We start from the raw sequence: 24484 nt of genomic DNA, 5'->3' as shown, positions 1-24484 counted from the left end.
TTTTAAAGTGATACTTTTCCCCTTTTAGCAGGTTGAAAAAAAAAAAATTCTAGCTAGGCGTGGTGGCAAGTGCCTGTAATCCCAGCACTCTGGGAGCCAGAGGCAGGCCTATCTGTGAGTTTGAGGTCAGCCTGGTCTACAAAGTGAGTCCAAGACAGCCAAGACTACACAGAGAATCTTGTCTCGAAACAAACAAACAAAAAGAAAAAAAATTCTAAAGAAAGGACTTTTAAAGATTGATTTTAAATATTTCTATCATAAGAATATGCATATAGATCTGAATAATATGTTACATCTTTTAAAATTATAAAAATGCTGGTGTGGTAGTACACAAATACACCTTTAATCCCAGGCAGACAGATTTCTAGAGGTCAAAGTTAGCCTGGTCTGTACACTATACTTGAGTTTCAGGCCAGCCAGGACTGCATAGTAAAACCCTATTGGGAGTGTGAGGGATGGATTACTACAAGGTTATGGAGCCTAGGGTGTAGCTCAGTGATAGGGCGAAACTCTTGCCTAATATGCATGTGTCTCTGGGTTCAGTCTCCATTACAGGTGGAAAAAGATAAAAAATTATATATTATAAAACTAGTTTCTTGAACAATTCAACAGTATAGATAGAAAAGATAATGTAAAAAAGTTTTTCCCACCTCAACTAGCTCTTCAATTCTTTTCAAGGTAGCCAGTAATCTTTTTTTCAATAAATTTATATCATATTGATAGTTCCTTTAAAGCATGTGCCATTTTACAATTATGTAAAAGCACAAAGATACTGAATATGGCCCTGAAAATTATAGCAGAAGCTATGTAAGGATTTTTTTTTTTATTGTCTTGGAAAATTACTTTTAGATTCAAAAGCACAGGCTGGAGAGGTATGTTTGTAGTTGAGAGTCGAAAGCACAGGCCATATAGAGTTGGTTTTTATTCAGTGACGAAAGAGCTAATTAATTTCCTTTATAGTTGTGTTCTATAATATGGAGCAGGGTTTTTCAGTAGCATACTGACATTTTGGGGCCAGATAATTCTTTGGTGTAAGGGCTCTTTCATGTATTAGCAGCATCTTTATCTGTCCACTAGATGCCAGTGTAACCAGCTAATTGAGATAGACTAAATTCTTCAGACATTCATATGATGCCTCCAGAGAACAAAGTCGCTCTTGCTTGAGAACTACTGGTTTAGAGGCCACTCTTGACAGGGATGGCAATTTTGTCATGAATGCTGTATATTCAAACTTTAGGTAAACAAGGTGACTCACTGCTTTTAATAGCATTTTATGACTTACACATAATCGGAACAAGAGAGATAGAAAGAAGGTACTGAATAATGTAAAACTAGTCAGGAATGTTTTAAAATTTCTAAAGTAAGCTTCTCAGTTAAAAAACTTTCACTTAAAATATTTTCAAAAACTTTACTTAGTTTTCTTCAAAGTAAACATACAAAAATTGTTATGGGGACATTTAGTTTGTTCAAGATAGAAAGGATTTTATCAGTGATAGGAAAGGTTTGTAGTCTAGTGTGTAAGTTTGGAGAGGTCAGAAATGTTAAGAAAAGGCTGTGTGCTGTTACTGTAACTGTTAATGGATCAGTACCATTCCTAGACAGTATCATTCAGTAAAGCAGTAAGATGGCGCATAAATTAATGATTGTGACTATATGGGTTATGAATTTAGAGCAATGCAGAAGTAGCTAGTGTGAGTAGAAGACTATTGTGAATTTGAAGTATGAGAGTTTTGCTTTTATTTTTAAGGGTTGTTGATTTTTAAAGACATTTTAAATATCTAACATAGTTTATAAATCTAATAAAGAAAAAGTAATGAACTCCTTTTTCATTTTTAAATTTTTTTTTTTAAATTGTGGGGGGGGTGGGAAAAAGGGAAGGAGAGAATATGGAGGTAGAGGATAATAGCTTTTGGAAGTTGATTCTTCTTCCATTTCGGGATCTGGAGACCCAATGCAGGTTGTTAGGTTTGCATGAGAGTGTTTTTATCTGCAGAGCCATTTTTGTTGTCCCCTTCCCCACCTACTCCCCACCTTTTTTGTTTTTTTGTTTTGTTTTTTGAAACAGGATTTTGTTTTTGTTTTGTTTGTTAGTTTGTTTTTTGAGACAGGGTTTCTCTGTGTAGCCTTGGCTGTCCTGGACTCTCTTTCTAGACCAGGCTGGTCTCGAATTCACAGAGATCTGCCTGCCTCTGCCTCCCTGAGTGCTGGAATTAAAGGCGTGAGCCCCCACCCCCCCCCCCCCCCCCCTTTTTGAGATAGTGTGACACATGATGCAGCCCAGGTTGGCCTACAACTCAGGATTTTTTTTTTTTAATTTTAATTTTTTATTTTATGTGTGTTGGTATTTTGCATGCATTGTGTGCCTGTGTGAGGGTGTCAGATCTTGGAATTACAGACAGTTGTGAGCTGCCACATGGGTGCTTGGAACTGAACCGGGGTCTTTTGGAAGAACAGTCAGTGCTCTTAACCATTGAGCCATCTCTCCAGCCACAATTCAGGATCTTTGTGCTTTTAATTTCTAAATGCTGGGATTACAGGTGCCCATGCCTTTTTCCTCTTTCCCTCAGTTCCTTCTTCCTTTCTCTTGTGTTTTTGAGGTAAACCTAAACTTGCCCCAAACCTGCAGACCCACTATATAGTTTACGATGATCTTGAAACAGTCACCAACTTTCTAGTCTTGGAGAAAGCACAGGGTTATGCTGGCTTTGAACTTTTTTTTTTTTTCTTTTTCTTTTTCTTTTTCAACGGTGTCTCTCCATTTAGTCCTAGTTGTCCTGGTACTCCATATGTAAACCAGGTTTGTCTTAAACTCGGAAATCCTCCTGCCTCCCAGTGCTAGGGATAAAGTCACCATGCCTGGCTTTGAAATCTTGATCCTACTTTTTCAGCCTCCAGAATGGATTTATAGGGATAAACCACCGTGCCCAGCTTTTGGTGGTTGTGAATAATTCTGCTTTGAACATAGGTGGATAAACATCTCTTAGATCCTGTGTTCCATTCTAATTACATGTCTGTGTGGAGCTGTGTGTAGAGTCTGTGAGTGCTTGTATCAGTGGATACCAGAGGAATCAAATTCTGATGGAGTTGGAGTTAGAGGTGGGTGCTAGGAATAGAATTCTGGTCTTGTGCAAGATTAGAATGTGCTCTTAACCACTATGTCATCTTTTACTGTTTACTCATTGTTTACAGAAGAAACTGTTTAGTGAGTAGGACTTTTTCATGAACTCATCTTTCATAATAAAATTCCATAGTTCCAGCTTGGGAATGGAGCTCAGTTGATAGAATAATTGCGTGGTATAACAGGAAAATCTGGGTTTTATTCCAGTACAGCATAAAACCAAGCTTGGTGGTACATTACTTGGGAGGTAGAGGCAGGAGAAGTTGAAGGTTGTCTGTCCTCAGGGAATACTAAATTAAGAGTTAGAAGACAGTCTGAGCTACCATGGACCCTATCTCAAAAGAAAGAAAAGTAAAAGTGAAAGAATTCTAAAGGGTCCCTGCCTGTGTCTCAATACAGGGAAATTCTTTTGGGGTGCCCAGCCCAGCCTGAACTGTGCATTAAGGAATCAGAAGATAAGCATGGTTGTGGAGATAGTTGATAAAGTGCTTGGTGATCTGAGTTAGATTCCCAAAAAGCCAGGAGTGGCAGTGTGTGTTTGTAATTCTACCCTGGAGAGGCCAAGATTGGTAAATCCCCTGGAGCTTGCTGGCTGCTAGCTAGCCAGTCTAGCCTAGCCTAACCTAGTTGGCTATTGCAGGGCCTCAGTGAGAGAGACCTTGTCTCAAAAAACAAGGTGTAGGATGCCTGAGCAGGAAGGGCATCCTAGATTGTACTCTGGCCTCTCCTCTTTCCCTCCTTCCTAGCAGCAGAGGCTGTAGCTCACTTGGTAGAGTGCTAACCTAGTATGGATGGATCCCTGGGTTTGATCTCCACATAAAGTAGACTTGGTGGTTTATACGTGTAATCTCAGCACTTGAGGGTGGAGCAGGAGGATCAGAAAGTCAAGGTTGTTTGTAGCTACATAGTGAGTTGCACAAGACCCTGTCTCAGTCTAAAACAAAACAAGAATTGGTGATGGTAGTTAGTGGTAGAGTACTTGCCTATCCTGTGAAGGCCCAAGGATCTGTCCCCAGTACTGCAAAAAGAAAACAGAAAAGGTCTTTTCAGTGGTTTTAGTCCTTGATAACTTACTAAGAATTCTGGTAAAATGCTTGCCATCAAACCTGATGACCTGAGTTCAATCCCTGGAACCTTTATAGTAGAAAGAGAGAACTGATTTTGAAAAGTTGTCTTCTGACCTGCATTTACATACTGTTGGACGTGTGCTTGCACGCACACGTACACGAAATAGTAAGGAAAAATTAGTGAAAATGAATTCTGTTTGGTTAGTTGTTTATCCATTCATTTATCCATCCATGTTGAGATTGAAACCCAGAATCATCTCATGTTGTAGTGTGATCCAGGCTGCTTTATAACACACTGTGTAGCCCAGGCTGCCCTGAAACTTATAGCAATCTTATTTCAGTTTCATAAGTGTTGGAATTATAGGCCTGAGCAACAATGCCTGCTTCCTAGCTTTTTATCTTTTCTTTTATGGTGCTTAAGGATTCAAGCCATCTTTACTTTATACACCACCAGGCATAGCCTGATTAGTATTTTGGAGTAGATTTATTTATTTAGGGTCTACTATACTATTTATTAAGCTTTATGCTAGGCTTTAGATGATGAAAAAAGTTTCCTGTTCTTAAAGGTATCAGCTTTTTCAGTAATATGAACATTTCAAGGAATGAGAAAACTTTACATGTTCTTTTAAACTCCTTTTGATGAATTATATCGTTGCATGTTTTAGGAATGTTGCAATTTAATGACCTCATTATATTTAATTTTGTTATGGTTCTGTGACAATCCAAGATACCAAAATCAATGTATAAACTCTTGCTATGCATTAATTGGATGATCTTTATAAAGGTAGTGTTTAAGTCTTCACTTGAGGCCGTGGATGAGCCTTAAGAGGTGGGCTTACAAGGGTAATAATTTAAATAAAACATTTAAAATTTAAATAGTTTAATAAAAGCATTCCTACTCAGTCATCATGGATAGCTGTCTTGTGTTCATGTTTTAGCAAAATTCAGACTACTTTATCTTATTAATTCTAATTTATTTATTGTGTGTATTTGCGTGTGTGTAAATTCTGTTTTTACCAAAATGTTACTTATTTCAGCTTGCTGTGGTGGCTTACATTTGTAGTCCTGGAACTGTGGAGGCTGAGGTAGTAATAGGATTGCTGCTAGCCTGGCCTATAAAGTAGTCCCAAAAAAAAGAAAGAAAAAGTTATCATAGCATACAAGATTAGGAATTTGCTTTTGTTGTCTTTCCAGCCTAATCTTCACTGTCTTCCATTTACTTTTAATATTTGAGCCATACCAAATTGCTGTAATTCTGAACAGCAAGCTATTGAATGTCCTGGTATATATGTTTTCACTGCTTTGGCTTCTAGAAACGTAGTAATAATTTTAATACGTTGAGTGCTCATTGTCACTGAACTAAAAGGCTTGCTTATACATTCTAAAAACAAATCTTGTAAGTACCATATAAGGAAAATTATATGGTTCCGAATTTGTGTATGGGGAAACAAATGAAATATATAACATATACAGAGTTATGTTTAGTTAATGATAGGGCTAGGTTTTTTTCTTAATTTTTGAGGCAGGATTTCTATACCACAGTCCAGGCTAGCCTTGAACTTGACATCTCCTTTCCTAGCTTTATGCTAGGATAAATAGATGTGTATAGATGTGTACTCCCATATCCAGCAAGAGTCAGGATTTGAATTCAGATCTTTGGGTTTTAAAATCTGTTTATATCGCTGTCTTCTTTTGGGGGTGGACAGAGTCTCTCTACATAGCCCTGTTTGTCCTGGAACTCAGTATGTAAACCAGGCTGGCCTTGAACTCAAGAGATCTGCCTGCCTCTGCCTCTCAATGCTGTGATTAAAGGTGTGTGCCACATTGCCCAGCTATGCACTTGATCTTAGCCAGTTTAGGAATGATAAGCCTATGTTTATAGTAATTATTTATTTGTTTTTGAGATTGGTTCTTGGCTATGTTGCCCAGGCTAGTCTTCAGCTTGTGGCTTCATTGATCATTCTGTATCAGCATCCCAAGTAGCTGAAAATATAAGTGTGCACCACACTATAACCCGTTTTGTGTTTTGTTTTGAGACCAGGGTGTCTATATTGAGTATAAAGTTGTCTTTATTCGGTGTAAATATATAATCAAAATAAAATGTATGTTTTATGTTAGGAGCCTCTTTTTTTTTTTTTTTTTTTGGCAATACTGGAGGTTAAAAACTAGAGCTACAGCCTTCAGCTTGCTAAGTAAATTGTTCGTTCTACACCTAACTCCTAGAATGTCCTTTAAAAAAATTATTTTTAGAAACATAGGTTCAGAGTGAGATAAGATAACAACTAGTTACTGATCATTAAAAGATTTTTTTTTTAAATCATTTTACCAGTCTTAAGCCATGTTAATATAATTGAAATTTTTTCGTTTTGTTTTTGTTTTTCAAGACAGGGTTTTTCCTTGTTACCCTGGCTGTCCTGGAACTTGCTTTGTAGACCAGGCTAGCCTCAAACTCAGAGATCAGCCTGCCTCTGCCTCCACAGTGCTAGTATTAAAAGCGAGTGCCACAACTGCCCACCTTAATTTAAAGTTTTGTTTCAATTTTTTTTTTACACCTTTATGAGATTGGAAGCAGAACGGTAGATAGAAAAAAGTAAAATAGTTTAAATATTTATATTAATTGAGGGTTAGAAAAAAATGGCTCAATGGCTAAGACTGTGTTATACCTGAGCCATCTATGTCAGGCAGGTCAACACCACCTAATTCTAATTCTAGGGATCTGGCAGCTTCTTTGTTTCTGGTTTCTGAGGACACCTGTGCTCATGTTAACATACGTACCCACAAGCACATACATATACAAGTAACTGAAAAGGAAAATAAATCTTAATACATTCCAAGAAACCTGTGCACCTTAAGTTTTAAAAATTCAATTAATTAACTTGATTTAATTAATTAGTATATTTTTAGATTGATTTTTGTTCATACCATTTATTAGTTTCAGCAAGGTATGCTGCTGGGTATGATGCATTCTTAGGCATGTTCCACTATATCCAGCAGTGGGTATATCTGACTTCCATTTTTTAGAGTCAGAGTAAATTAGAGAAAAGAGAAAAAATGTCTTATAATGGCCTAGTAATGTTATTATGTTTTTCAGTATTGGAGATTGAGCCCAGAACATTCTAGGCAAGTGTAAGACATGCACCCAACCCCTCTTCTTACTTTTTATTTATCTGTGTGTCTCTATGTCTTTCCTTCTGTGTGTGTGTCTGCATGTGGATTTCAGTGTAAAGATCTGAGGATAACTTGCAGAATTCAGTTGTCTTTTACATGTGGTCATATGGGTTCCCATGACCAAATTTGATTGTCAGGCTTGCCAGCAAATACTTTTACTCTTGGCCACTGGTCCACCCATCCATTTTTCTGTTGACTTAGGACAAGGGTCTTACTAAGTTGCCTGGGTAAACCTTGCACTTTGATCTTTTTGCCTCAGCTTCTTGAGAGCTAGGACTGTAGGTCTGCACTAGGAGACTAACTGTTTGTGTTTGTATCTGATTATTATTTTGTTATCTTGTTCTGTATACAACTTCCTAAGAGGTTATGTGCATATACTCCATAAAAATCACATGTATATATGCATTTTTATGCTCTTTGCTAGGAATGTTAAGATATAGTGCTCTCCAAGAAACCTATTTAATGTGTCTGCGTTATACCTGTCATCATGTTTGAAGATTAACAGAGAGGGCTGGAGAGATGGCTCAGAGGTTAAGAATACTGGCTGTTCTTCTGAAAGTCCTTAGTTCAATTCCCAGCAATCACATGGTGTGGCTCATAACCATCTTATCTTGTGATCTGGTGCCTTCTTCTGGTACGCAGGCACACATGCAGTACAGTATACTGTATAAATAATAAATAAATCTTAGAAAAAAAAAGATTAACAGAGAATGTTCCCTTAAAGTTCTGTTCCCATAGCTCATGTTTATATAATAATCTGGCTATATTTTAATTTCAAATAATATCAACTTAGAGTATAGTTATTGTAATAATTTACCATCAGTTTCATCATTATTCCATCTTTAATTCATAAACAGGTTGAATCATTTATTTTGGACCAAGAAGATTTGGATAACCCAGTCCTTAAAACATCAGAGATATTCTTATCAGGTCCAGCAGAAGGAGCAGACTTGCGCACAGTGGATCCAGAGACCCAGGCGAGACTGGAAGCATTGCTAGAAGCAGCGGGTACTCTCTCTCTTTATTTTTACAGCAGATCTCATAGGGAATGGTGGCGCACACCTTCAATTCTAGCACTTGGAAAGAGAGGCAGGTGCCTCTCTGTAGGACCAGACTGGTGTCCATGTATAGAGAGCCTGTCTCACAACAAAAAACGATAGATCTCTCTAAGGTGTCATACAAGGTTATCTCACTGATTTTTTTTTTTTAATTTCCTAAAAGTTCACATTCTATATTTTAAAAAATATTGTTTGAATACAATGAATAATTTTTTTGACTCATTTTTAAGGTAGTAAAGATGTCTAGTTAACAAGGAAAACATCAGGTGCATAAAAACATATCAGTTAAATGTAGTTTACCAAATTTTTTACTGTATTTGAATTGATTCAGGGAACTCTAAGTTGTTTATTTATTTTAATTGATGCTTACCTTACCTAAAAATAAAAAATAGCTATTTTTATTTTTAAATGAACACAAACTTAGACTAAAGTATATCAAGCTGTGCCAAACTACTGGTTTTGAAGTATCAGCAAAGAAAATCTGTGATAGGCCTTATGTGATAGCTCACACCGATGCTTGTCCTCTGGGCAGACGCATGTTGCCTAACAGTCTGGGCTACATAGTGATCCAAGTCAGCTGGAGCTACAGTATGAGACCCTGTTTAAAAAAACTGATTCGGGGGCTGGAGAGATGGCTCAGCAGTTAAGAGCACTGGCTGTTCTTCTAGAGGACCTGAGTGTAATTCTCAGCATTCACATGGTGACTCACAGACATACGTGAAACTAAAATATCTAAATATATGATAAAAATGCTTTCTCACTGGATGTTGTGGTATACACGTATGAGGGAAGCTGAGGCACAAAGATCGCGAGTTATAAGTTATGAACTATGTTAAAAAACACACACAATGTTTTCTCAAAATAATATATAGTTATTATTTTATAATGTATAGTCAGCTCATTATTTATTATACAATTTCAATTACACTGTAATTAAAGCCTTTTATCTTCTCTAAAATACAGAAATGTAGAGCAGGGTGTGGTAGCACAAGCCTATGATCCTATCACTTGGGAAACCGAGGCTAGAGGATTGCCTTAAATTCAAGACCATTTAGCCTCCATTGCAAGACTTTGTCTCAAAAACAAAACAGAGAAGGAAGTCTAGCCAACTGTTGGAGTGCAAGCTTACAATTCTGCACTTGGGACATAGAGGCAGAAAGATTACTACGGATCTGTGGCTGCTCTGCCTAGGCCTGTAAAGTGAAATTCTGTCATTTACTCTTTTTTTTTTTTCCCTTGACTATGTGTAGGTAGGTATGGAGGCTCATACCTGTACTTCCAGCACCTGGGAGGCTAAGGTGAAAGGATCAGGAGTTGAAAGCCAGCCTTGGTTATATATTGACCTATCTCAAAAATTTTTATTAAGAAATTAATAAAGATAAATAAATTTGATTATGTTTGGCTTTTTAAATTTGCCCATATGTATGTGTGTGGGTGCTTGTGTCACATCATGAGTTTGGAGGTCAAAGAATAACTTCCAGGAGTTAGTTTTCTCCTGTTACCCTGTGGGCCACTGAGGTTGAATTCAGGTCAGCAGGCTTGGCAGCAGGTGCTTTTACTCAGTGAGCCAGCATCTCATTTTCTCATATATTTTATTTTTAAAATGGTATGTAAATCCAGGCATGATAGCACATACTTTTAATTCCAGCACTCAGTAGGCAGTGGCAGGTGGATTTCCAAGTTTGAGAATAGCCTGAGCTACATATTGAGTTCCCTAGGTAGCAAGGACCACATAGAGAGAGACCCTGTTCCAAAAAAAAACACAGAGCAACACCAAAACCAAATAAATGAGTAACCAGGACTAGAGAAACCTTGCCTCAAAGAAAGAGAGAAAGAGAGAGAGCAAAAGAAAGAAAGCAAAATAAATAAGTAACCAGGACTAGCGAGACCATGCCTCAAATGAATGAATGAATGAGGGATGGCTACACATGAAGTGCCATACTTTTACCTTATATTATCTGTTAGCTGGCCTTGTGTTATATAAACCTGTAATCTTAGGAGTTGCTGTCAGAAGGATCAGGAGTTCAGAGCCAGCTTCAGTTGTATATTAACTTTGAGGCCAACCTAGACAATAAATAAAATAAATAAAGACTCTTAAAATGCTGAAAATCCCAAATAAAAAAATCTTAAAGCAAATAAATTAACTCAGCTTTCTAGTACTATTAACTAGGTGTGTGTTGAACACCTAATGATCTCTGTTCAGGAAACTCAAGGCAAGAGAATCAGAAGTTCAAGACCAGCTTGGGCTATGTTGCAAGTCCATACGTTTAAAAAAAACAAAACAAGATAAAGAGGTGTTGGATAGATGCCTGTATGGATAGAAGTGATTGCTATGCAAGCATGAGGATTTTAGTTTGGCTCTACAACCATGTAAAAAGTCAGGTGTGGCAGGCTTGTAACTCTGGTGCTCTGGGGGATCAGGCAGGAGGTTCCCTGGGGCCTGCTGTTATCACCCTAGCTCTTAGTTTAGTGGGCGACTGAGTTCAGGACTAAGGTAGAGCATTCTAGAGCAAGACATGTGGTATCTTCCTCTGGTCTACACAAAAGCATGTGCACCTACACATATGTGCATGCACTGTAGAGTATACACTGTACTTGCATGTACATACATACAAATAATAATAAAGATTGAAAGCCAAAACCTCAAACTATACTATTAAGTAGCGATTCAGAAAGCTTGTTAACAACCTTTTAACATATTTTATGTCAAAGGAAGGAAAACTTATTTTTCACCTCTGAATGACAAGCAAAAAGTTATTAAAGAAATTGTGGAGCCTGTCTATAAAATTACATAAATTCTTTGGATGTTGCATACTTTGGCTTTTCATTTATGCTGTTTGTCTGACTCAACTTAATTTAAAACATTACCCCAGACAATGTTAAGTGGGTATTTGACCAAAAGGGGGGAAAATGTTGGAGTATTTATTATGATAAATTATAGGGTCTCTCCTTCATTACTACTGAAAACAGAACGGACAAGATCCTATACTAGAGATTTTATTGATAATGGCAGTTTTTGAAGTAAAATATTACTCATTTGGCACAATAAGCATCATAGTAAATCAAATTCAGAATTAGATATAGGAAAAATTAATATGTATATTGTAAAGATGGAAATATTAAGACATGGGTGGTTATGCCATGGCTTTAACATTAGTGGTAGAACTGAAATCAACCTTATTTATCTGCTATCAGTTTTGTATATGGGGACTGTGTTTTTTCTTTGGCATATATAATGGTAATTAAAATAATTTCAGTCTTCACTTTTTGCTTTTTCTTTCCCTGCATTACCTCATTGATTAAGGAATTGGCAAATTGTCAACTGCGGATGGTAAAGCTTTTGCAGATCCTGAAGTGCTCCGGAGACTGACATCCTCAGTTAGCTGTGCACTGGACGAAGCTGCTGCTGCACTGACACGGATGAGAGCAGAGAACACACACAATACAGGACAAGTAGATACGTATGTGTTCATTACTTTGCTAGTATTTAAATGTTTTCTTGAAAAACATGAACCAAGTGGGTATTTGAAAGGATGTTATATTTTTAAGTGTATATATGAATGTGTACATACTATACAAATATAAAAAACTTTCTTTATTTTCAGATAGTCTACACATAGCTCTGACTGTCCTGGAACTCTCTATAGACTAGGCTAGCTTTGAATTTGGAGCTCTGCCTGCCTCTGCTTGCTAAGTGCCAAGTGCTGGGATTAAAGGGATGTGTGCCTCTGCATCCTCCTTTCCCTCCAAAAAAAAACTGCACTGCCCAGGAGATGTTAGCTTTGTTTTTTGAGACAGGGTCTCAGCTGGCTAGTCTGGAATGCTTTGCATATCTTGGAACATGCCAGATAGACAAGGCTGGACTCAACTCAACAGACATCTATCTACATGTTTATGCCTCCTGAGTCCTGGGATTAAAGAAATACGCCACCCTGCTGGGCACTGGACTTATTTTTGAGACAGGATCTCACTCTGAAGCCCAGGCAGCCCTTGTATTCTCAGCAGTTCTCCATCAGCTTCCTTGAGTGCTGGTGTTAAGTGTGAGTCATCCATCTTACCTGGCTTTACATTCACTCCCTAGTAAACATTTTTTGAGTGTTCGATATCACCATATATGAGAAAGTCCGCATTGAATAAGACCTAGTTTCTACTTCAAAATAAATTACAAAGTCTAAAAGTTTACAGTTAAGTCTAACCTGACTCTCTTGAGTAGTCATAAATGGAATGAATGGATTACTTACTCAATAATCTAGTTGCTGGTTGTTTAAATATGTCTCTGGAGTATGAGTATCACATCAGAGCTTATTTGAAGTGTATAGTCTTGGGCTGTGTGTGGTGGCATATGTCTGTAATATTTAGCACTTGGGAGGTAGAGGTAGGAGGATCAACAGTTTGATGCCAGCCATGGCTACATAATAAATTTGAAATCATCCTGAGCTGTATGAGAAAGCCTGTTTCAAAATAATTTGAAGTTTTAAAAAGAAGAAGAAACTTAAGACTGTAACCCAAATTCGCTGAATCAAATCTGCATTTTAACAGGCAATATGTGTAGACTCACGGATTTAAGTTAGCCATGCGGGCATAGCTGTAATCTCAGCACTTGTGCAACTAAAATGAGATGATTGATGTGAGTTCAAGGCCAAGCCCGGGCTACATAGTGAGTTGAGCACTGCCTAGACTACTATCTTAAAAGAAAGGAAAAATAAAAAATAAATTCATGGATTCAGTTAGGTATTTTACAGCATGATTTTTTGAACTAAAATAAGACTTTTGCCATAGAGTTATGTTTAAAAATAGCTTTTTTTTGTGAATCAGTGTGGTAGTAAAAGCTTGTATACCTAATACTTCAAAAATTTTTTTTACAAAAGAAAAAAATTGTTACCTTTGCAAAAGATCAGTTAGTCCAACTCATTTAGGAGGCAAGCAGATCTCTTGAGTTCAAGGACAGCCTAATTTTCATGAGTTCGAGGACGGCCAGGACATATAATGAGACCCTGTTGCAGAGTACCATGGACCAGTTAATTGGACTCTCCATGGGTGGCTTTTATATAGTCTGTTACAGCAGTGTCTGTTAGCACAAATAGAAGAGCCAAAAATGTGATGTCACCTTTCAATTACAAGACTTCTGGATTCACTTGTACATTATGATTACTCTAAGTTAATGCTTTGAGGAAAGCTAAGCTTTAGCCCATACCAGAAAACAGCAACAGAAAAAGATCCTTTGTACTACCTTATTTATAGTTTAAATCATTTTTTAACACTTAAAGCTAAAAAAAAACCAAAACTCTAAACAGGCTAGCACTGTAATTTTATGTATGACTGCATTATTTTTTAAAATATTTTATTTGTGAGAATACTTGCTGCATGAGTATATCTGCATCATTTGTATGCCTGGTGCTTGTGGAGGTCAGAAGAGTACCAGGTCCTTACAGATGGTTATAAACTCGTGCTTGGAAGTGAACCTAGGTCTTCTGCACAAGGCAGCAAGTTCTCTTAACTGCTGAGTCATCTCCCTTTTTTTTTTTTGAGACAGGGTTTGTCTGTGTAGCCTTGGCTGTCCTGGACTTGAGCTCATAGAGATCTGCCTGCCTCTGCCTCCTGAGTGCTGGGACCGCCCAGCTCAAAATCTTAAATTGCTAAAATGGCACAGTGATGCATGACTTTAGTTCCAGTACTTGGGAAGCCAAGGCAGGTGGATCTCTGAGTTTAAAGCTAGCCTGGTCTAGATGGTGAGTTCTATGGGCTATGTAGAAAGATTCTGTCGTGGTTTTTTTGTTTGTTTTGATTCTGTCTTTTAAAAAATATTGTTCAAATATTCTTTCTAAGACCTTAAGTATTATTGTATTTAAAAAAGAATATTCATGTTTCCTTAACTTGAGCTTACAAAGACTGAAGGCCATTGCGGGTTGGAACTTGGGTTGTCAGGCTTGGCAGCATTTGCCTTTACCAACCCAGTCATCTTGCTGGCCTTGAGTCACTTTGTGCCTAGCTGGGTATGGTCAAATGTGAGTACAATCCCAGTGTTATATAGAGTCTGGGGACTTTCGGACTACATTAGGCCTGTATCATCCAACAAACACAAGCTTCTTTAATTCTAGACTCTAAAACCCAAGAGTGATTCTGGACGTTGCCTTTGGGTCTGTAAGCTTTGAGGATTGCTATTTTATGAAGTCAACTTCAGATATAAAAACAGTTTACCAGAAAGATTATAAAAAATAAAATAGCAGTTGTTGGAACAGTGGTTGGAAAAGCAGTGTAGGAAGAGAATCAACTGAAATAAAGTGTGTATGAAAATCTGGTAATGAAACCCATAGTGTGTATGCTTTTTAAAAAAATAAAAGTAGGGCAGGAGAGATGGTTCAGAAGAGATGCTGCTCTTAAAAAGGACCTGGGCTTGGTTCCCAGAACTCACGTGGTGGCTAACAATTGTTAGCCTATAAAAATATACCTAAAAATATACCTATAATAATAAAAAAATGTGAGCTGTTTTCAAATTCATATTTTTGCCTAGTTGAACTTTGTATATAATTACAGTTACAAACAGGATGTTTGGCATATAAAATATTCATGCCAGTTTATCTTCGTGCATTTTTTATATGTGTCTAACTAATGTAATTTCATATCATCAGTCAATTTTGTGTAATGTTTGATTTTAGTCGCAGTCTGGCAGAAGCTTGTTCAGATGGAGATGTGAATGCTGTTCGTAAATTGCTAGATGAAGGCAGAAGTGTAAATGAACATACAGAAGAAGGAGAAAGCCTGCTGTGTTTGGCTTGCTCAGCAGGATATTATGAACTAGCACAAGTAAGCAGAAATAATCTCTATTCATTTTAGTAGTGCTGGGGAATCATCAAATCCAGGGCCTGTGTGTGCTTCTTTACTCCTGAGCTACACCCCCAGCCCAAAGTGATCTTTAGTGTTTAAAACAGAGGGGCTTGGGTGTCTCAGTTATTTCTATTACTGGTAAAGGGGCTATAAGTGGAAGCTGTGACCCTCCCTTCCTTTTCCCTTTTAGAAACATACAAAATTCGTTTTTTTTGTACACATAGCTAGGCACAGTTTATTGTTTTATCATATATTCAAAACTAATTAATCATACTGAATAAGAATCATTTAATAATCATATTTTAAGCTGTTCTTGAAATTTTTGTGTACATACGTTCTGTTTGACTACCCTCCACTTTATTAACTGAGATAAGGATCTCTTGCTCTGGCAAGCCTGGAGTTCACCAGTTTGCTGCTCAAGCTAGTCAGCTTTCTTTGGGGATCTTTTCTCAAATGCTGGGAACTCCAACCCTCAAATTTTCATGATAAATCCTATCTACTGAGCCATATCCTCAGTTCTAAACTTGTCTTTTAAATATAGTGTTTAAGCTGGACAGTGTTGGCGTATGCCTTTAATCCCATCACTCGGGAGGCAGAGACAGGTGGGTCCCTTACGTTTGAGGCTAGCCTGGTCTACAGAGTGATTTCTAAGGCAGCCAGGGCCACACAGAGAAACCCTATTTCAAGAAGAAAAGAAATGGTACATAATGGGGATTTCAGAGATGACTTAGTTGTTAAGAGCACTGGCTGCTCTTCAAGAGGACCCAAATTTGGTTTCCAGTACCCACATAGCGACTCACAATCATTTGTAACTCTAGTTCCAGAGGATCTGGTGACTTATGGCCTGTGTAAGCACCAGACATACAGGCAAGCAAAGCACTCATACACACACAAAAAAAAATTTTTTTTTTCTTTGAGACAGGTGTCTCTGTAGCCTTGGTTGTCCTGGATTAGCTTTATGGACCAGGCTGGCCTTGAACTCACAGAGATCCACCAGCCTCTGCCTCCCAGAGTTCTGGTACTACAGGTGTGCACCACCACTCATGGCCACACAAAATAATTTTAAAGAAGAAAATAAAATAGATAACTGGTCAGGTGAGATAGCTCAGCAGGTAAGGTTACCCACAGCCAAGGCCAGGGACCTGAGTTTGAGTTTGATTACTGAGGCCTACCTAGTGAAAGTAGATGGCTCCAACTCCCACAAGTTGTCCTCTGATCCATATGTGTGTCATGATCCTTGTGTAACCCCTCACACACACAGAATTAACAAAATGTAATTAAAAGAGGGGACAACTTATAACTAAGGTGGTGGTGACCATCTGTAATTCTAGCACTTGGAAGACTGGGGCAAGCAAATAACAAGTTCAAGGTCAGGCTGGCCGATAGGGAGTCCCTGTCTCTAAAAAAACAAATAAAAATAAAAGCATAAGGGAAAGTAGAAGTTTATTTCTACTCCATTTAGATTACCCAAGTTCTAATATTTTTTTCCTATATTGAGCAATATTGGGAACTTTAACCATTTTTGTTTTCTCTTGCTAGATAATCTCAAACATGACACAAATTCTTTCACAAGAGCGGACATATGTAATAGGATGGCTAATAAAATCTTTATTTAAAGATTAACATGTAATAGTTAGAAATTGTGGTGCATGCCTATAATCATTTGGGTTGTGGAGATAGGAGAATCTGGGATGCAAAGTTTTCCTTGGTTGCCTAGTTAGTTTGAGACCAGCCCCAGATGCATGGTATTGTAAAAATATGTCATCTGATCTGTCACCTGATCAGTAAAAAATTGGATTTTCCTAAAAGGTGATTATTTTTACTTATTTTTTCATCCTTTCTCAAAAGTTTATCTTCTCAGATTATTTTCTCTGTAAGAACTATTAGCAGTAAGCAGTAACAACTGTCTCTTTTTAAAGGTACTGCTAGCTATGCATGCTAATGTTGAAGATCGAGGGAATAAAGGAGATATAACTCCTCTGATGGCAGCTTCCAGTGGAGGTTATTTAGATATTGTGAAATTATTACTTCTTCATGATGCAGATGTCAACTCCCAGTCAGCAACAGGTATGTATAAATTGATATGAAGCAAAAATAGGCATAATTTTTATAACATCATAAATAAAAATTTGATTATGGGAGTATTAGTGAGATGGCACAGTGGGTAAGGCACTTACTGAGTTTAATTCTCAGGATCCACGTGACAGGAGAGAACCAGCTCTTACAGTTATCTCTGCTTCCAATCACAGGCCATGTAGATACATCCCACCTCGTGCACACACAAAACAAATAAACGTACCTTTAAAAAATTAGGTTACTGGGGAAAATGAATGCAACCATCTGAAAATAACCTTGACTTTGATATCTTTAAAAGTCTTGGTTGTAGTTGTTGTTTAGTTATGGTCTCAACCGGTAGACCAGGATGGCACTTGTGCTAAAAATTCTCTTTTATCAGCCTCCCGAATGTTGGGAGTATAGCATGCACCACCAAGCCTGCTGAAAACTCTTTAAGCCAGTGTGCAGCCTTTCTGAATGCCTAGCACTTAGTAGGCTGAAGTAGGTGGCTTCTTGAGTTTAAGGATAGTAAAATCCTGTGTCCAACGACAGCAAATCTGTAACATGAACTTGGACCACACATAGTGACATTTGCCTATAATCTTAGCATTTAGGAGCCTGAGGCAGGAGGATTGCTGTGTATTTAAAACATACCTTGGATTCATAAGGAATTCCAGGATAGTTCTAGTCTACATAATAAGACTATATGAAAAACAGTGTAGGTTTTATTTGGTCAAGATGAACAGTTTTTCTGCTACAATTTTTTTTTTTGTCCTAGTGATATAGCTTATAACTTTTTCTTTATGCATTATATGTCTCCTGTTTGTTTGCTTGTTTGTTTTTAGTTTTTTGAGACAGGGTTTCTCTTTGTAGCTGGACTTGATTGTAGACCAGGCTGGCCTCGAACTCAGTGATCTACCTGCCTCTGCCTCATTGAGTCCTAGACAGTTAAAATGCATAGCATTTTGTATTGGGATTTGAAGAAATTCTGTCAGAAAATAAAGATATGCTTTAGCACTGAAGTGATGGCCCAGTGGTTAAGAGTACTGACTTCTTCCAGAGGGCCGGGGTTTAATTCTCAGCACCCACATGGCAGCTTACTACTGTTAGTAACTCATGTTCCAGGGGATCTCACACTCTCACACAGACGTACATGCAATCGAAATACCAATGTACAGAAAGTAAAAAAAAAAAAAAAAAAAAAAGATATGACAGTTTAAAAAAAATACTGAGCTGAGGATGGTTTTTCCACTTGTACTTCCAGCTACACATGAAGTTGGGGCAAGAGAATTGTGAATTCCAGACTAATGTGGGCTGTGTGGAAAGAATGCAGGGATGGGGGTGGAAAGAGAACATGTTTGTCTAGCACGTGTGAGACCCTGGGTTGAATCTTTAGCACATACAAAAAACAAGAAACAAACATAACTTGAGATAGAGTTGTGGTTTATGCTAAGAAATTGGAGAGAGATAAGTAGAACAGTAGCCTGAAATCGATTGTCTCATAATTTTGTATTTTTCTTATTCTTTGATAGGAAACACTGCATTAACTTATGCTTGTGCTGGAGGATTTATTGACATTGTAAAAGTACTTCTTAATGAGGGTGCAAATATAGAAGACCATAATGAAAATGGACATACTCCCCTAATGGAAGCAGCCAGTGCAGGTCATGTGGAAGTTGCCAGAGTTCTTCTAGAACATGGTGCAGGCATCAACACTCATTCTAATGAGTTCAAAGAAAGTGCTCTGACGCTTGCCTGCTACAAAGGTACTTTTCATACTGGAATATTTGTAATTGTTTTTATAGCCACCTCAAGTATTTAAGTATTGCGATTTGAGTTAAATGTACATTCCTTCTTTACCTGAGTATTTGAATTAACTTCACATTGTTTTTTTTTTTTTTAATGGTATCAACTTTTCTTACGGTATAAAGCCCATTTTAATCTGTATTTAGTGTACTATCCCAATATGTATTTTTTTTAGTTCATTTAACTTTGATGTCAACCAAACAACTTAAAAATTTAAGGATTTTCATTATTTAATACTTTTTGTTCTATATGATTTTTCCTTTAAAGAGTTATACACAGATCTACTGATAGACAGTTGATATAGAAAACCTGAAAAATAAGATGTACCACAAAGAAAAATTTAGATGACCTGTAATAGTCCATCTAAAGGTGAAAAAGCATGTAAACAGTATGTCCAGTGTATTTTTAAATAAGTTTTAAAAAAATACATATATGTAAATAAAATGATTTACCAGTTTTATAGTATGTTTATTTAGAGATGTCATGAATATATACTCATATCAATAAATGTTCTTGTAACACAATTTTTGGTTATCACATAGTATTTCAGTTAGATTTTCTAGATTGGTTTGCCTGCATGTACCACAAAATACAATGCTTTGTACAGAAGAGAAACCCAGAAGTAAGCTTACTTGTGCTAGTATTGCAATTTAATTTTGTCATCAAGATCCAGGAGTGTTATTTTTCTGTTGTACATCCTAGTATGTGGTTTCTGTCCTGAATGTTACGTGTAGTCCAGAAGGCAGTTAAAGCCAAGTAGTCCATATTTTAGGATGAAGAGGGTAAGAACAAAGCGGTAACTGCCTTCCAATTAAAGTTCCTTTTAAGAAGTCCTTGTAGAAGCTTTGCTTTGTACCTCTCACTGCATTTTACTGGCTTCTCTCTGCTACAAGGAAGGCAGGAAGATAGTCTTAAGAGTTAGGTATATTGTCACCTAGATAAAATTTAAGTCCTGTTTTTCAAGAATACTAACAATTGATGTTAAGTAGGGAACTCAAAATCTGTGCCAAATACATGAAGTGGATACACCATAATTTCCTTTTGTTCCCAGGTTTTTTTTTTTTTTTTTTTAAACTACAACTTAAAAACACTGTGATAGCATCCTTGTGCAGACATTTTTGCCTAATCCTCTGATTATTTCCTTAGGATAAATTCTAGAAGTGGAATTGGTGGGTCAAAGGATATGGACATTTTAAAGGCTTTTGATAACGTGTTTCCAAACTGCCTTCTAGAAAGGTTGAACCTAATGTGTCTTAGACCACATTAGGTGTCTGAGAACCCCTTTACCCACCTTACACCCTCTCCAGTACTGGACATTATCAATCTCTTTACTCTTTGCCATCTTGGTAGCTAAAATAATCGTGTCTCATTTAATATCTCCTCTTATCAGTTTAATATCCATTTATATATCTTGAATTACCATTTTATATCCTCCACCTATTTTTACACTGTAATGTTGGTATTTTTTATTGACTATTAAGTTTTTTTTAATTAAATGTATCAAGAAGATTGGAATTATTCTTAAATGGAATTGTTTTTGTTTGTCTGCTCATTGACACAGTGAGGTTATGGTGATTTAAAGCTGTATTTCTATAAAATATGCTCTAATATACTTTACCTGACTTTTTGTTTGGTTCCAGTATTTTGTTAGTTTACATAAATTAAAACTGAGAACAAACATGAAACATAGCTAGAAATACATGCTTTAGAAAATCAGTCTTTAAAACTTAGATAGTATGACCTTATTGAAAGTGCACCTATTTAATTGTCTTTAGTTGGCTTTGTAAAACTGTCATTGGTTAAAATTAAAAATAAAACTTTATAAATTGTATATAGACATTTGAAAATAAAACTCAATTCAATACTCATATATTTAATTTAAAATTTTTAACCTTATTTTTAAGGCCATTTGGATATGGTTCGATTTCTGCTTGAAGCTGGTGCAGATCAAGAGCACAAAACTGATGAGATGCACACTGCCTTAATGGAGGCTTGCATGGTAATTTAATTATGCTCACTTGAAATCTTGTGGGAAAAAATTCATATTTATCTGAAAATTATTATTGTTGTTACTGTTGTGTTTGTCTGTGTTCTTGTTGTTGTGTGGGCCTATGTTCTTGTGTGTGTGCAGGTACATATGCCCTTAGAAGCCCAGAGAACAGATAACTGGGTGTTGTTCCTCTGTAGACTGCATCCAGTCTTGTTGAGGCAGGATCTCTCACTGGCCTGAAACCCCATTATTGTGTACTAACATACCTAGGTTGTTTTTTTTGTTTTTTTTTTTTTTTTCAATTGTGGTTTCTGGTGATCAGTGTTATGCCCTCAGGCTCAAAGGCAATCACTTTAACTAATCCCAATCTCTAGCTAATGTTTGGCTTGTATTTTTAACCAAATTCTAAATAAAAAACAGGTAATGCTTTAATATGTGGACTTTTAGAGGATTAAAGCAATTTGTAATCCCAGTGTAATGTTTTTAGTTTTAAAATTAATATTTCATTTATTTTTTACATTAATTTTCTCTTTTTTTTTTTATTTTGTAAGTATTATGGGTATATTTCCTGCATATATGTCTTTGCGCCATGTGTGTACAGTGCCCATGTAGTTCAATTAAGGGTGTCAGATCCCCTGGAACTGGAGTTACAGGCAGTTAAACTCACTGTGTGGGTCTTGAGAATTAAGCCTAGAACCTTTGGAAGAACAACCAGTTCTCTTAACTGCCAAGCCACTGCCCCAGCTCCAAATATATTATTAATAAAATTTAATTTTTGCGATGTTGGACATATTTCCAACATGTTTAGCTCTGTTGTTTTGTTCTCTTATTGGTCTCACTCTAGCCCACATTGGTCTGCAATTCACTATATAGCCAAAGCTAGCTTGCTGTGATTCCCTCCTGTCTTAGCTTCTTGAGTGCTGGGATGACAGGTTGTGAGCTACCATGCCCTTCTCTCTACATTTTTATAGCTTCTATAAAAATTCAGTGAGTTGTTTCAGTGGGTAAAAACTGGACACACAAACTGAATGACCTAAATTGGATTCCCAAAATCCATGATGGAAGGTTCTATTGTGAACCATGTTCCATTCCTTAGCTCATTCATTTATTGACTGGATAAATTGTGTGGCAAATGCTGCCAAGCCTGACAGCCTGAGTTCCAATCCTCGCTGGCCTTCAGTCTTTATAAGCTCAAGTTAAGGAAACATGAATATTCTTTTTTTTTTAATGTTTATTTTATTTATTATGTATACAGTGTTCTGCCCGCACATGCCATCAGAGGGCACCAGATCTCATTATAGATGGTTGTGAGCCACCATGTGGTTGCTGGGGATTGAACTCGGGACCTCTGGAAGAACAACTGGTGCCCTTAACCTCTGAGCCATCTCTCCAGCCCCGAATATTCTTTTTTAAATACAATAATACTTAAGGTCTTAGAAATAATATTTAAACAATATTTTTTAAAAGACAGAATCAAAACAAACAAACAAACAACAACCAAAAAAACATGACAGAAGCTTTCTACATAGCCCATAGAACTCACTATGTAGACCAGGCTAGCCTTGAACTCAAGAGATCCACCTGCCTCGGCTTCCCAAGTGCTGAAACTAAAGTCATGCATCACTGCCATTTTAGCAGTTTAAGAACTTGATATGTAGACCAGGCTGGCCTCAAACTTACAGAGCCTCATTTTCCTCTGCCTCTCAAGTGTTAGGATTAATTTTTTAGTTTTTAAGATTGACGTTTTAATATGAAGTTCCCTAGTTTTGGCATTTGTGTCAAAAGTGATTAAAATTTGGCCAAGGGTCATGAGATAGCTCAGCAGGTAATGGTGCTTACTATAAAGCCTGATATCCTGAGTTTAACCCACATGGTGAAAACAGAATCATTTCCTACAATTTGTCCTCTGACCTGCACAAACATTCTTATTTTCTCTATATATCCCACCAAGTCCTTCTCCCTGTCTTCCCCCTGTCTCTCAGTACAAAATAAATTAAAATATAATAAAAATTAAAAGAAATTACACACACATATATATGAATTAAATCTTAAATGTTGAATTTCAGTATTTATTTCTTCTAATATGTGTGTCCATGGTTTTGAACTCAGGCTTTTAGTGGTGTATGCCTGTGTGTGGTGTGCTTATAAACAAGTATTAAAGCCAATATAAAGTGTGAAGTCAAGAATTTAAAACCGGCCAGGCAGTGGTTGCTCATGCCTTTGATCCCAGCACTTGAGAGGCAGAGGCAGCAGATCTCTGAGTTTGATGGCAGCCTGGTCTAAACTTAGTTTCAGGACAGCCAAGGCTATACAGAGAAACTGTCTCGAAAAAAACAAAACTAAAACTGAGGACTGAGGGTCTGGAGAGATGGCTCAGAGGTGAAGAGTGTGTCTGTGTGTCTTAGTCACTGTTCTATTACTGTAAAGAGATAGAACCAAGTTCTATTACTGTAAAGAGATAGATGAAAGAAAGTTTTCAGTTGGGGGCTTGTGTATAGTTTCAGCATACATGGCACTAGGCCACTAGTGTAGTAGCTTAGAGCTACGTCCTGGCCCAAAGGCAGCAGGCAGAGAGAATCTGGGCCTGCTGTGGGCTTTTGAAACCTCAGAGCCCACCCCCAGTGACACACCTCCTCCAACAAAGCTGTACCTCCTAATGCTACTCAAACATTCCACCACTAAGAACTAGGCCTTTAAATAGATGAGTCTATGGGGACCAGTCTCATTCAAACAACCAGAGTCTTAGTGCTCATGCATATTCTAAGTCCAGATTCTAGCACCTATGTGGTGGCTCACAACTGCCTGTAACTCTAGCCCTGACGGATCCAGTGCCCTTTGTTCTCTTGGCATGTGGTGTCCGTAAACTCACAGGTACACAAATATACACATAAACAAAAATCTTTAAAACAAACAAAAAATGTGCAAACTAGAGTGGAGCTCAGTGGTTAAAATATGGGCTTAGCATTTGTAAGACCCTGATGAATAACTTGTCCATAAATAAAAATGTTTATTTTACGTATTTAAAATATTCTTTCCTTGGTGCAACAAGTCAATGAGGCAAAGACAGAGCAGCATGAATCCATAGGGACTTCGCTAAGTGACATAATCCCAAGTGGTAATGATTTCACAGTTCATAATGTTTTTGTTTTGTTTTTCTTTCTTTGTCAAGCTTTTATTTCTAAGGAAGATCTAATACAGTTCCTACATTTGAAAATAAAAATCCTCTAAATTTGAGTAAATAGTTTTATTTGATCTGACAGGTGTATGAACAATAATTCTTTTTGAGGTGCTATTAACAGGAATTTGTTAGCTTTTTTTTTTAATTTCAAACAATATAAAAATTCAAAATTATTTGGAATTGTGATTATTTGTTACTAGTTCAGATTTGTTTTAGAGA

The 24484-nt window shown here is 37.0% G+C and overlaps 1 protein-coding gene across 1 annotated transcript in view; it reads left to right on the top strand.

Annotated features, from left to right (window-relative positions):
- Nucleotides 1–8210: 8210 nt before the first annotated feature.
- LOC129685834 (ankyrin repeat and KH domain-containing protein 1) overlaps nucleotides 8211–24484 on the top strand; it is a gene marked incomplete at both ends in the record, with an annotated part of 34659 nt that continues 18385 nt past the window's right edge. Inside the window, 6 exon segments of the mRNA XM_055619341.1 lie at nucleotides 8211–8361; nucleotides 11716–11872; nucleotides 15068–15215; nucleotides 17156–17303; nucleotides 18824–19057; nucleotides 21002–21096. Coding sequence (XP_055475316.1) covers nucleotides 8211–8361; nucleotides 11716–11872; nucleotides 15068–15215; nucleotides 17156–17303; nucleotides 18824–19057; nucleotides 21002–21096 — 933 coding nt within the window.

This window comes from Psammomys obesus, unplaced genomic scaffold (assembly GCF_907164565.1).
Source record: "Psammomys obesus unplaced genomic scaffold, mPsaObe1.curated_primary_1811, whole genome shotgun sequence".
Lineage (NCBI taxonomy): Eukaryota > Metazoa > Chordata > Mammalia > Rodentia > Muridae > Psammomys > Psammomys obesus.
Note: the sequence above shows the minus strand (reverse complement) of the source record. Positions and strands in the feature narration are given on the sequence as shown.